The sequence below is a fragment of the Grampus griseus genome (genome assembly GCF_964374135.1).
Source record: "Grampus griseus genome assembly, chromosome: 4".
In the NCBI taxonomy this organism is placed as follows: domain Eukaryota; kingdom Metazoa; phylum Chordata; class Mammalia; order Artiodactyla; family Delphinidae; genus Grampus; species Grampus griseus.
Window position 1 is genome coordinate 49423285 of NC_138997.1, and position 13467 is coordinate 49436751.

Consider the following 13467-nt stretch of genomic DNA (forward strand, 5'->3'; position numbering starts at 1 on the left):
TAATGAGGTCAAGCATCTTTCATGTGCTTATTAGCCATTTGTATACCTCCCTTTGAGAAATGTCTATTCAGATCCTTTACCAGTTTTAATTGAATTGCTGTTGTTGAATTGTAAGAGTTCTTTATGTATTTTGGATACAAAGACTTTTTTCTTCCTTTTGGCTGCGCTGCACAGCTTGTGGGATCTTAGTTCCCCAACCAGGGATTGAACCCAGGCCCTCAGCAGTGAAAGTGCCAAGTCCTAACCACCGGACTACCAGGGAATTCCCTGGATACAAGACCCTTATCAGAAATGATTTACGAATATTTTTTTTCCTACTCTGTGGGTTGTCTTTTCACTTTCTTGATAAAAAAAATTTTGCACTTCAAAAGGATACTAATTTTATCTATGTTTTCTTTTGTTGTTCATCCTTCTAGTATCATATATAAGAATCCATTGCCAAATTTAAGATCCTGAAAATTATCCCCATACCTTTTTCTAGGACATTAATAGTAAAATAGAAAGTATAGAGTGTCAGCTGAGCTGAGCATTCAGTGGAGGGAACAGGCATCAACCCCAAATCTCCTTGGATTGTCTCTCTTGTCCTGGGGCCAAAGCAAGGGCAATTAGTCATGCCAGGCCCAAGGTGGAGTCTACCTCCCACAAGTGGGGCCTGGGAGGAAAAAGGGCACCAATTTTTAGGCCACACTCACCTGGAACTTAGCCCCAGCAACAGGTAGGTGAATGTATGAGGAGAAATGCTGGCATCCTGCCCCTCTCTGGAAAATAGCCTTCTAACTGGGAGATGGGGTGAAAGGGAGCCCTGAGTACTTAGTTATACTTGTCTTGCTGAGCTGGAGCTAGGAGTGAGTGAGTAGGTCTTGGTTCAGATTCCACAGACTGTCACTTTTCTTACCAAGTTTAGTCGATTTTCTTAATTAAGCTTTTCATTTGCTACATGCCCTTAGAATCATTTCCATAGATTTTCACCAGTTTCTTTGGGGAGCAAGTCTATGGAGCTCCTCATACTATCATGCCAAAAGGAGAACTATAGGGCTTCTCCTTGGGGTAATGATAATGTTCTAAAATTAGATAGGGTGCTGGTTGTCCAACTCTGAATATACCAAAACCCACTCAATTTTATACCATAAATAGGTAAACATTATGGAATTTAAATTATATCTCAGTAATTTTGCTTTAAGAAAATTATATAGTTTTATATAAAAATTATGTAATTATATATAAAATTATATATATAATTATATATATGGTTTACCAAAAAGTGGCTAGTAAGGTGTTGAGAAAGGAAAAGAGACTAGAGGTCAAGCAGTGCTAGAAGACTTTGGAGGCCCCACCTTGATAGTGGGAAAACCCCTTTATCACCTTTTTAAACACCAAAGCACCCAGCTAAGACACTAGAAAGACTACACCTTGGAAGTAGAGACCTCACTGTAGAGTAAGGCCTACTCCAGACTCACCTGTACAGAGTCTAAAATCTACATCCTTACAAGAGTAATAGTGTTTAGAAGGGTTAAGCCCGTCCAAGTTACAGGGGCTTGGGAAACGCTTTGTGCTCTCCACACATCCACCCTAAGAAAAGACAATATTAAGCTCACACGAGTTTAAGATGATTGGTCAGTAACTGAAGTGCCAACTGAAACAAAATTCAAATCTTTACAGGAATATAATGGAATACAGTTATAACATATCTTCAATAAAGTACAGTGTATAGTGAAAAAATTTCTACACTTGAAGCAAATATCACTGATAATCCAGATTAAAAAAAAATCAATAGAAACCAACTCTGAGATGGCCCAAACATAGTATTTAGTAGACAAAGACTACAAACAAAGCAGCTTTTATTAATATGGAGAAAGATTTAAAAGATAATATGTTTAAAGCATTTAAAGCAAATACGGTCTTGAGTAAACAGAAACTCAGCAGCAAAACAGAAACTAAGAAAATCAAATAGAAATTCAAAACCTGAAGAATGCTAAATTTATTGAATGAGATTGGAGATACAAGAGTAATGAACTTGAGACTAATGAACAGTAATTATCCAAACTGACGAGCAGAGAGAACAAAGGTTAAAGAAGCTGAGTAGAACCTCAGGGATGTGAGATAATATCAAATAGTCTAATACACCACTGGGAGCATGTGTAATTATTATCCTGAAGAGGATGAGAATGAAGCAGAAAAGTCCTTCAAAAATAATGTCTGAACCTTTCACAAATTTGATGAAAAACACTGACTTACAGAAACAAGAAGCTCTATGAACCCTTATCAAGATAGATAGGAAAAAAACCACACCATGCACATCAGATAATAACTACTGAAAACCGAAGGTAAAGTGCTAATCTTGAAAGCAATTGGAGAAAAAAAAAGACATACCACATACAGAACAGCAATAATAACAATGACCACTAAATACTTGTCAGAAGTTAATAGGAAAACATGTTTAAAAGGCTAAATAAAATATAAGGCAAAAAGAATAGCTCTGAAAGAAGGTTTATAAAACAAAAATACAAAGTATGACAAAGTACAAAGGATGGGATGGATAAATGGTATTATGCTGTTGTAAGCTTTTAAAATATGTGAAATGGTAATGAAAATATGAAGTGGAAAGTAGGAAATAAAAACTATCAGATGTGAAATGAGAAGTATGAAATAGAAAGTGCCAGATATAAAACCAATAAACTTTGATTAAAGATGAGTATTGTTAGTCCTAGAGCAACCACTGAAAAATAAAAGCGAAGAAGCTGCAAAAAATTAATAAAACATTCAACAAGAAGAGGCAAGAAAAGAACAAAGGAACAAAATACAGAAGAGAAAAATGGAAAATATTCAAGTACATATAACAAGATGATAGATTCAATTATATCAATAATAACATTAAACATAAATGAACTAATAAACACTCCAATCAAAAAGTAGAGATAAGTCTTAATAAAAATGATGCAATCATACTCCTTTTTCAAGAGAGTCACTTTACAGAGACTCAAATAGCTTCAAAGTAAGAACATGGAAAAAGATATGCCATGTAAAAGTATAACAAAGCTGTCATGGCTATATTAATATTAGACAAAAGAGACCAAGACAAAGTATTACATAAAGGACATACCAATAAAAGGGGACATGTATCAGAAAGATAAGTTATAAGTCTGTATGTATATAATAACAGAGCTGCAAAATTCAAGACTCTACAACAGTAGAGGAATATAAGAAAAAATGGAAAAATCCTCAAGAGCTGGAAATTTTAACATCCCTGTTTTCCTGCCCTTTCCAACTTCTAGAGGCTGCCCACATTTCTTGCCTCATGGCCCCTTTCCATCTTCAAAGCCAGCAATCACATTACTCCAATCTCTGCTTTTCTCCTCACAGCTTTCTCTGACTCTTACTTTCTGCCTTATTCTTCCACATTTAAGGGACCCTTGTGATTATATTGGGACTACAAGGATAATCCAGGAAAAGTTCCATATTTTACAGCAATCCAATCAGCAACTTAATTCCTCCTTGCTATGTAGCATAACATTCACAAGTTCCAGGCATTAGGACGTGGGCATTTGAGGGGGGCGGGGGGGATGGGCGCCAGAGAGGTCTGCGGGGAATTATTCTGCCTATCGCAATTAGTTTCATAAAATTTCCTATTTCTTAACTTTCCAGACCCACCTAAATAGAAATTCATGAAAACCAAGGTAATACATTTTCAACCAAGTAGAATTTATTAGATTATCTAATATTAACTAGTGTCACAATATGCTCCTGAAAACTTCAAACCCATATAATCCAATTTAAGTATCACTTTTTTTTTTTTTTTTTTTTTGCGATACGCGGGCCTCTCACTGTTGTGGCCTCTCCCGTTGCGGAGCACAGGCTCCGGACGCGCAGGCTCAGCGGCCATGGCTCACGGGCCCAGCCGCTCCGCGGCATGTGGGATCCTCCCGGACCGGGGCACGAACCTGCGTCCCCTGCATCGGCAGGTGGACTCTCAACCACTGCGCCACCAGGGAAGCCCCTAAGTATCACTTTTTATTCAAATTGCCAGACTTTCTTCTATAGAATCCTGCTTATTACAGAATATATAGGAAACAGCATTATTAGAAACTCTTAATGAAGTTTAACACAGGCTATGAATATTAACAGTCTATCTTTATAGACCCTATTCTGAGAAAGTATTTTAAAATTTGGAAGAGAAATATGTACATTTTGGGCACAACAATCTGTACTATTCACAGCAGATATTTTACCATAGGTAGACGCATTTTCTCATTCTCATTTTCGTTCATCTTTTATTTTTCCCCATTCTCTCATTTTCTCTTTTATCAACCTCTGCCTCTTTCTCTATGATACAAAAAATATACCACCATTGGCAATGCTCTAGAAAATAATTACAGTTTTAATAGGCAGACCTGTTTTCACCAATTAGTTGGCTTCAGTGTTGGAAAATAGCTGAGCAAGAAATTGCTATAAAGTGATTTCTTTTTAACTGAACCTAGACATCTTTTTTTCCCAATAGTACTAAGAATACTTAGCTGACAGTTTACTAGTTATGACTATGCTTATAACAGTGGCGACTATGGAGTTCTTCATTCCATCAAACAGAGGCAGAAATATGTAGCTGTTTGTCCAAGGTTATTGAGGAAAGCTCAGATGAACCTTGTTCCTGGATTCCTTCCTTTTCTTTTTCTTTGTCTTTCCAGGCAGAATATAAAATTGTTTTCTAGTCTGAATAAGCATTTCTCTTAAATATCTATGATTCTCTTTAGCGATGTGTGTTTCTTTATGAAAGTGTTCTTGGGAAATTGATGATTTGCCAGTTTATCATATAAGACTTCTTAAACTACTGCAGTCTTGGTAGATGGAGCCATGGTAGAAGACAATTTTCTAACTTTAGTTCAAATTTTCCTTTTAAAATAAACGAAGCCATCTTGCTTAATAAATCATTTATGTTTGTGAGATTTTTCTAACTTCTGTCCTCTTTTGAAAATATTTATCTAATAGCCTTTTTTGTTTTAAATACAAAGGAATCATTCACAGATTTGCATAAAAATCCAAGTAAAATTATAAATGAATTAGCTTGTTCATCAAAACAGTGATTTGTTCAAATTTTACCTGGATTTCAATGAGCAAAATCAAATTATAGACTTCTATCATAGCCCTTCATTTTAAACAGAGGATTGACAAACTCACTAGATATTTAAATTCCTCCATTAAACTGATTGTTTCTCAGGATTTACCATGTTGAGTTTCTGTGCTAGCTTTTGGGAATACCTAGATGAATAAATTTTAGCTAGACTAAGAGCACTGTGGGAGAGCACAGCTCAGAGAAGGAAGACTCAGTGCAGCCTGGAAATTCAGATCTCTTCTGCAGTCCAGGGTGGTAGTCAACCCTTGATCTCCTGGGGGGATTGCTTCCACAATCCCCACAGATATCAAAATCCAAGGATACTCAAGCCCCTTATATAAAATGGTGCAGTATTTGCATATAACCTACACACATTCTCTGGTATACTTCAAATCATCTCTAGGTTACTTATGTCTAACGCAATGTAAACGTTATGTAAATAGTTGTAAACACAATATAATCCTATGTAAATAGCTGTAAATACAACATAAATGCTATGTAAATAGTTGCCATGGTCAGCAAATTCAAGTTTTGCTTTCTGGAATTTTCTGGAATTTTTAAAGTATTTTCAATTCGAGATTGGTTGAATCCAAGGATATGGAACCTGCAGCTATAGAGAGCCAACTGTATATCCATGTACCTAATCAAAATTCTCCCTAACACATCTTCCCCCAAACTATGTGTCTCTTCCAGTTTGTTCTATCCCAGAAAATGGCATAGATGTCACTCACTTGCTTAGGCCAGAAACCTAGGGAATCACCTCTGACTCCTACTCCCTCCCAACATCTAGTCAATTATCACCCCCCTAATTCTGTCTTCTAAGTAGAGTCTCTTCATCCCATTGCCAGTACCGCAGGCTGAGCCACTGTCATCCCTTGCTTGGACTTCAAAGCAGCCTTCAGACTGGTCTCTCTGCATCTACTTTTACCGCCTCCGCTTCCGCTTCCGCCCTCCACACACTCACCGCTCAACACATTTGTTGTTTTCATTATCTGCTTTCCTAGCTGGATTAGAAGATCCATGAGGTAGTTATGTACACCGTTATAATACCAACTATTTGCATGACAGCTGGCGTAAAGTGGTGTCAATTACATATATGTTAAATGAATAAGTGAAAGCCTTCTTCTAGTAAAAGATAAGAGCAATCACACAAAACAACAACGGGGGTCTTTCAAAGAAAAGAGTGTGAACAAAGACCTTTGGAGGCCCAGCAGCACAATGTGCTCAGTGAACCACAAGCAGTTCAGCTGTACTAAATTTTAATATGCAAAGAGTACCCTACAGAGGTAGGTAGCATGAAGTCACAAACTTTGAGCGCAGGCATTTAACTGAAGGGTTATAAGTAGGGAAGCAATAACATGGACCTGTTCACATTTCAGATAAATAATGACAGCAACAGAGGGAAGAATGGTCTAAAATACATTAGTTAGGATGCTTTTAATTGCAAATAAGTGCAGCTTGAATAGGCTTAAGTAAAAAGGGAGACTTATTAGGATATTGGAACTTCTCATGGGAGTTGAGAAAAGCAAAGTGATTGGGTTACGAGAGTTCCCTGCAGCCTAGACTGTCCTCCATTCCTGCTCTGCACATCAACTCTAAGGATATCACTTTATGCTACTGATATCCATTTCACCAGGTCATTTATCAGGGAAAGATGCTCATAATGCACTTTAACAATATAAAGAGAATCTGAATGAAAACACTCTGGCAAATGAAATCGATTTGAAGGTCATTTCTACTGGACTACTATAATAGGAGAGTTTTAAGCAGCCTGTTGCAGCATAAAAATGTTAAAGATACTCCTTTAGTAAAGGGTGTAAGATCTAAGAGTTACTACAAGAAGAGAATGTGATAGCGAAAGAACTAAAGATGGGCTTCATCTCACAATTTTGCCTAGAACTAGCCCTGTTTAGGGAGAAACCTACATTTCCTCTGAAGCCAATGGCAAGATAAAGAGGTGGGAGATTACTTCAAATCGGCTTTTTAACTGGTTTATAATATTATATCAATTTCATGTGTACAACAACTTATTTCGACTTCTGTATATGCTATTTGATTCTTTATGGGCAAAAAATTCCTGTGAAATTCTACTGCTTATTTAATAAATAATTCTTCTAAAATAACTATTTCCATTATAAATTTCTGAGTTGCTGTAACTGTGGCAGAAGATTTCACTCGGTCTTTTTTATCTCCCCCCCCCCCATTGGACTTACTAGAGTAGTCATGGCAAGATGAGATGTCTCAATTAAGCCAATTATTTCTTTCCAACAGAATGACGGTGAGCTATCAACATGTAAAAGAATTAAAGGAGAATTATATAAATAGGACTGAGAGACGGTTCATGTATTTAGCTATTAGCACATGAGTGCTGATTTTCAGTTGGAAAAAGGTAAACTCAGCCAAGAGAATGCATTTGGCAGCTTGTGTAGAGATTTCTCAGGAGGACCTAAATGAGATGTTGCAACTCTTGCTACATGTAGTTTATCATTAAACAAAAGTGGTAGATGTTATTGCAAAATCAGAGATAAAGTTATAATTGTTTTTTAAATGAAAGAACAGGCCGATCTTAAACTGTAGCAAAATTAATGGGAAACAATCCAGTATATCTTTGAATGAACTAATCATCAGAAGATGAAATACTGTTAAATACAAAACTCTATAAAAATGGATATGTGTATTATCTTAAAAATGGAAATTATAATGTGTTAATAATGTTTCTGAGTTCTGGGCTTCTTAGTTATTTTTAAGTGTTTTGGCACTTAAGATAACAGTTGATTATTAGTGCCACTTGATTGTTTGGCACTTCCAAATAATCTATACTAAGATTAAAACACACTTTTAAATTAACTTGCAAAGTAAACTAAGAGTTTAGCCAAAGGAAAAGTTTAGAGGACTTGTAGTAGGAAGGAAGTTCATCTTTGAACAGCATATAGTTGGTCCTTGAACAGTAAGGCTATCTTCCCATATTGCTCCTAGCAATATTTAGAGTATCTTTTAGTCTCCTCTAGCATGTGAATTTCCGTTGGCTTTATAGAGATATCTCTGCTTTAATCTTGCTTAGTTATCCTTTTCCAACTACCTGGACTGTATTTTCTGAATTAACACTCAACAATTTTCAATATAGATGGAGAATCTTACTAAAAATGTAACTGCTTATGCAATTTGAGATTTTGATGGAATCTGACCATGCAGTTAACCCTTAGCTACTAAATTGATATCAGAATTCTTTACCACTTATCTGCGATGGTCCTAAACTCATAATACAGGCTGGCTTCAAGATTTTCCACTGAGTTCTAGGCCTCATTAGCTTCAATAACCTTCTCAGATATTATAAATTTGGAGAGCCAGTGAAAAGAGGGGGCAATAACTAGAATAAGAGCAATAGTTAACATTAATGCATGCTACCATGTATTTGTTATTATGGTAAACCTTGCACAGTATCTTAATTAAGCTCACAACACTCTTGTAACAAAAGTACTAGAAGTTATCATCATTTTGCGTAGGAGAGAGATGAGGCTTAGAGAGATGATTTTCCAAGGTTATATAGCCGATAAGAGCTGAGTAGGGATTTGATTCCAGAGCTGGTGTACCCAACCCTTATCTGACCCTGTTTCCTGAAAAGATGACTACTGCAAGAACAAGATGCTGACCTGTTTCCAGTGATGGAATGAACGACAACTACCTGTGCCTTTCTGGGCAAGCCACAGAATCTCTGGGGTTTAGTTCCTTCTTCTGTAAAATGAAGATGGTGGATTCTGCATTCTACAAGGCCAACTGTGTACTCTCAAGTTATATTATCCTAAAATATACTAGTTGTATAGTACTAGTAAAAAGAACTTTAAATGAGCTATGGGGAGTCCAAGATTTGCCACTACCTATTGTGATTTCAAGGGTTATTTCTAATATGTATGTCAGTGCTTTAGAAATATATTTGTGTAATATAGCACATAAAAATAAAGTACTATCCCAATCATCTTCAATAAAATATATAGCATTAAAATTATGGATTTGAGCAATTGTGATAAATCGGTTTCTCACTTTTTTTGCCCTTATTAAACATCTAGTCTGCGATATTTTAAGATAATCTTTATTTGTAGTAGGTTTAAACAAAGAGACACCTCCAAGTTTCCATTTATACACATGAGAAGGGTAGGGAATGTCCAAAGACAACACAGAAAGAGGGAGGGAAAATGTGCCCATAAATACATTAGATAAGCTTTAGCAAAAAGCAGAAGTGGGGGGGAAAAAATCTATATATACCCTGACTCTTTTGCAGTTTGACAAAGTTAATGATTAAAATCTCCTAGATTTTCCACTACTTTTTCCCCAGGTTGTCTATTTGCCTTGATTGATGATATTTTATCTCTTGTGGCCCAAGGATGACTGCCCTTCCTTCCATGTAGAGATTAATAATTGATTAGCTCACAGTCAGGAATCTTATTAGTAAAAGGGAATTGGTTACTTTTGGATGCCATTTTTTTTTTTTTAACTGGGTAACATACAGGAGACAGGAGTGCTACAGGACTTGCCGGCAGAAAAATGAAGAGGATCCTGGTTTTCCTGCTTGCTGTAGCATTTGTGCATGCTCTAGAGAGAGGTAAGACTTACAGTGCTGTGACCATTTACAAGAACTCTCAACTAGCCTAATTTTGTTACCATTTTAAAAATTATACACAAGGTGAAAAACAGAAGAATCAGTGCATATGTTGGGGAGAGAGGGAGGAATCAAAGGGGGGTTAATCTGAGCTCAAATGTCACATAGAGTGTTCAATTAGAATAGCCAAGAAGTCACAATAAGAATTCCATGAAAGAAAGAAAAACTATATAATTTGTCACTTTCCCTGTTTTCTTGATAACCAAGATCTTAAAAAATGGTTCAAAATTAGAATTTTTTAATTTGTTAAAGGAGAGTGCAAATGGAGGCTATGATCCATCACTGAGCTCTTTCAGACTTCAAATATTCATTGCCAGTGAGAGTACAATATACCATATCAATGATGAAGTCAACAGATTTCTTTGATCTTCTTCAAGGAATCCTCTATATGTAATATTTGAAAACGCATTATAGTTTCTAAAATATCTCACATAAAAGAATTCATTAGCTAAGAAATATGACTATCAAGGTCTCTGAGCTATATTTTTCATTAAGTTCATTCATCACATGGTGTCTTCGTCTTTGAGCAATATACAACTTTATAAGTTCCCAAGCTGCGAAATTCATAATCAGTTCCAATTTACTTTCTGGCTGATTCTTTAATGCTTATAAAAGGAATCTGCATTCATCCGGCTTCAAAAAATTAAAATTTTCATGTAGTGCTTCCAGTTAACGGCTTTACCCAAGTCATATTAATAACATTTAACCAGTGGAATAAAATGCGTGTATCCCAGGAATTAACAGTTATTAATTATGACAAGAATAACCTTACTCCTGACCTTATTTTTACTTTTTTTTTTAAAAAAACCTCATTTTTGTCATTAAATTATTTTAAATTTTGTCTTATTCATGTCCCTTACAAGACCTCTGAATAGCCCAGATCCCAAGGAACCCTGAAAGTTTACTCCTTCACCCATGGTTTCCCTGAGGCAGATCTGAACCTGAAAAGTCCTCCTGAAGTAGGTTCAGATCTGGATTTTCAAAACACAGAAAGTCCAGTAATGGTTATGTCCTGGGATTATATGTGGATGCCATAATGTGCCATTTTGAACTACTGACTCAATAAATGTACATTGGCTTCACTTCAAAGAATTACAGTGCTTTGGAGAATAACAGTATTCTGCAACCTCTATTTCAACATCCTTTAGTATTCACTCAGCCTCTGATGAAACAGATGCTAAAAACTTCAAGTAAGCTCCCTTGAAGGTCTGAACTTCACAATGAACTCGATTACCTATGTTCCATAGGTCAGATCATGACTCCTGAGACATAAAGTACAATTACCTACATAATAAATGTCCAATATTTGGGGACAGTAGTCCTGACCCATCAGTCCTCTGTTCTGTAATACCTGAGCATAACTGAAATACCAAGTCAGTGTTTTATCTGGAAGCTAGGTGTGCTCACTCCTGGCAGGAAGTGTACAGATTGAAGGAGTTGAGAGGAACTTTGGATGCTGGAGGATTGGTTTGGGTTGCAGTTCTCTGCCTAGTTCTACAGAGCTGACCAATCACCCAAAGCATTTGTCTAGAACCTCTTTTCCAAGGTGTATTTCCTTCAAGACTCATTTTGGAAATATGTTTCTATGGACAAACATATTTAAGAAATAAGCCAGACATTAGTCTTTCTTGGTTGGTTCATAATCAATGTTTTTGTTGTCCTAAGAGTTCTGAGAAATCAAAACAAGATAATTTAACTTTATTCAAAACAATAAAGTTTCCCAAACGCATGGGCTCTTTCCTAAAATGCCTATATCCCATGGAAGCAGTCTTTGGAAAACCTCAGTTCTAAAGTGGATATAATATGAATGTTAGCTCCAGTCAGGCTCATCCTCTTCTATCAAATGGCATTGGGGATTCAGTTCACAAGCCCTTGGGTACATCTTGAGAGAGAAGGGCTTACCAAATATGCCAGATCTAAATGATATTATAATATCCACTTTAGCTGCCCTGTGAGAGGCAAGAAAGTTATGTTTGCCAATTGCCTCCACTTGGCTTCTTTACTCAAAACTGAAACGGGGGCTTCCCTGGTGGTGCAGTGGTTGAGAGTCCACCTGCCGATGCAGGGGACACGGGTTCTTGCCCCAGTCCGGGAAGATCCCACATGCCGCGGAGCGGCTGGACCCGTGAGCCATGGCCGCTGAGCCTGCCCGTCCGGAGCCTGTGCTCCAAAATGGGAGAGGCCACAGCGGTGAGAGACCCGCGTACCGCAAAAAAAAAAAAAAAAAAAAAAAAAAAAAAACTGAAATGGATAAAGCACTAATCTAAATCATATCTTTCCCTCTTCCCAAGAAACAAGAAGGCTACACAATTACTACACAATTGCTACACAATTACCAAAGAAATAATGCTACAGGAAGCAAAGCACTGCTGTTTATAAGAGCTATTGGCAAGAACATTTTCCTTTTGCTTTAAGCATTTCATTCTCAGCATAATTTTATTAAACATGGTATCGAATAGCAAGAAGAAAGTCAATTCCCCTTGAGGTGGGGAGGAAGCTGTATTTCTCCTTCTTCCACTTACCTGTCGAAACAGCCCTAAGACAATATGTTTCATCCCAATCTTCCAAACCACCACTGAATCACTGTTTCTCTTTTCTACAAGTTGCCACCCCTTCATCAGGAGCCATGTGAAAAACAAAATTGCCCTCAGTTTGATTCAGGAACACAGCTGTACAGAATGCTAAAGAGAAGTAATTTAGAATAAGAAGATATTCTATTGATACTTTCCCAGATATGTCTGTATATGCTCTCTGCAAAATAAGCATAATTTTATGCTTATTTTAGTGCTTAGTCACCTCCTCAGGTGACTGAGGAGGCAACATAGGATTTGAGATCTACATGATGAAAAGAAGACAGCCATGCAAATATCTAGAAGTATATTTCAAGCTGACGAACTCTGGGGCAAATGTCCTGAGCTAGGAACAAATACGACCTGATCCAAGTTCACAAAGCACCCAGAGTAAAAGCATTAAAGAGGCTTAGCTGAGAAGTGAAAGGAGGAAAGGAGGAAGAGCTGAAGTCAAAGAGGTAGCTAACTTCATCATCAAAAGCAATGTTAGGGCTTCCCTGGTGGCGCAGTGGTTGAGGGTCCGCCCGCCTAAGCAGGGGACACGGGTTCGTGCCCCGGTCCGGGAAGATCCCACATGCTGCAGAGCGGCTAGGCCCGTGAGCCATGGCCACCGAGCCTGCACGTCCGGAGCCTGTGCTCCACAGCGGGAGAGGCCACAACAGTGAGAGGCCCGCGTACTGCAAAAACAAACAAACAGAAAGCAATGTTAACCCAATAGCAAAATTATGCTTCATTGCTATGAGGTGCAATGCCAGTATGAATTCACCATCATATATGGGGTATGGGGATGAGTAAGCATACTTTAACAGGTCACAAGGTTGATCTATACAGAAAGAAGATGAAGAAATCCTTAAAAGGAACTGATTACCCTCCCCCTAGTATCTATGGTCACTTAACTTCTTTATTCTGCCCACTGCTACCCTCCTCTCTATTTCCCCCCCAGTTCACTCTGTTTCAGCCACACTGGCCTCCACTAGCTCCCACTCTCTGTATTCTGCACCCCAGGGATCTGCCTTAGCACCTCACTCATCTTAGAACATGGATCCCCTCTGTCTGCTCCAAGTTCACATACAGAGAAGACTTCCCTGACCAATCTACCTCAAATAGCACCTACTACTCCATTTTTCTCTATTCCCTTA

At 37.5% G+C, this 13467-nt stretch overlaps 1 protein-coding gene across 1 annotated transcript in view; it reads left to right on the forward strand.

Annotated features, from left to right (window-relative positions):
- The first annotated feature begins 9467 nt into the window (after window positions 1–9467).
- GC (GC vitamin D binding protein) overlaps window positions 9468–13467 on the forward strand; it is a 40407-nt gene continuing 36407 nt past the window's right edge. The window contains exon 1 of the mRNA XM_082653773.1: window positions 9468–9701. Within this exon, the coding sequence (XP_082509899.1) occupies window positions 9644–9701 (58 nt within the window). The 5' untranslated portion in view covers window positions 9468–9643. The remainder of the gene's footprint in view (window positions 9702–13467) is intronic.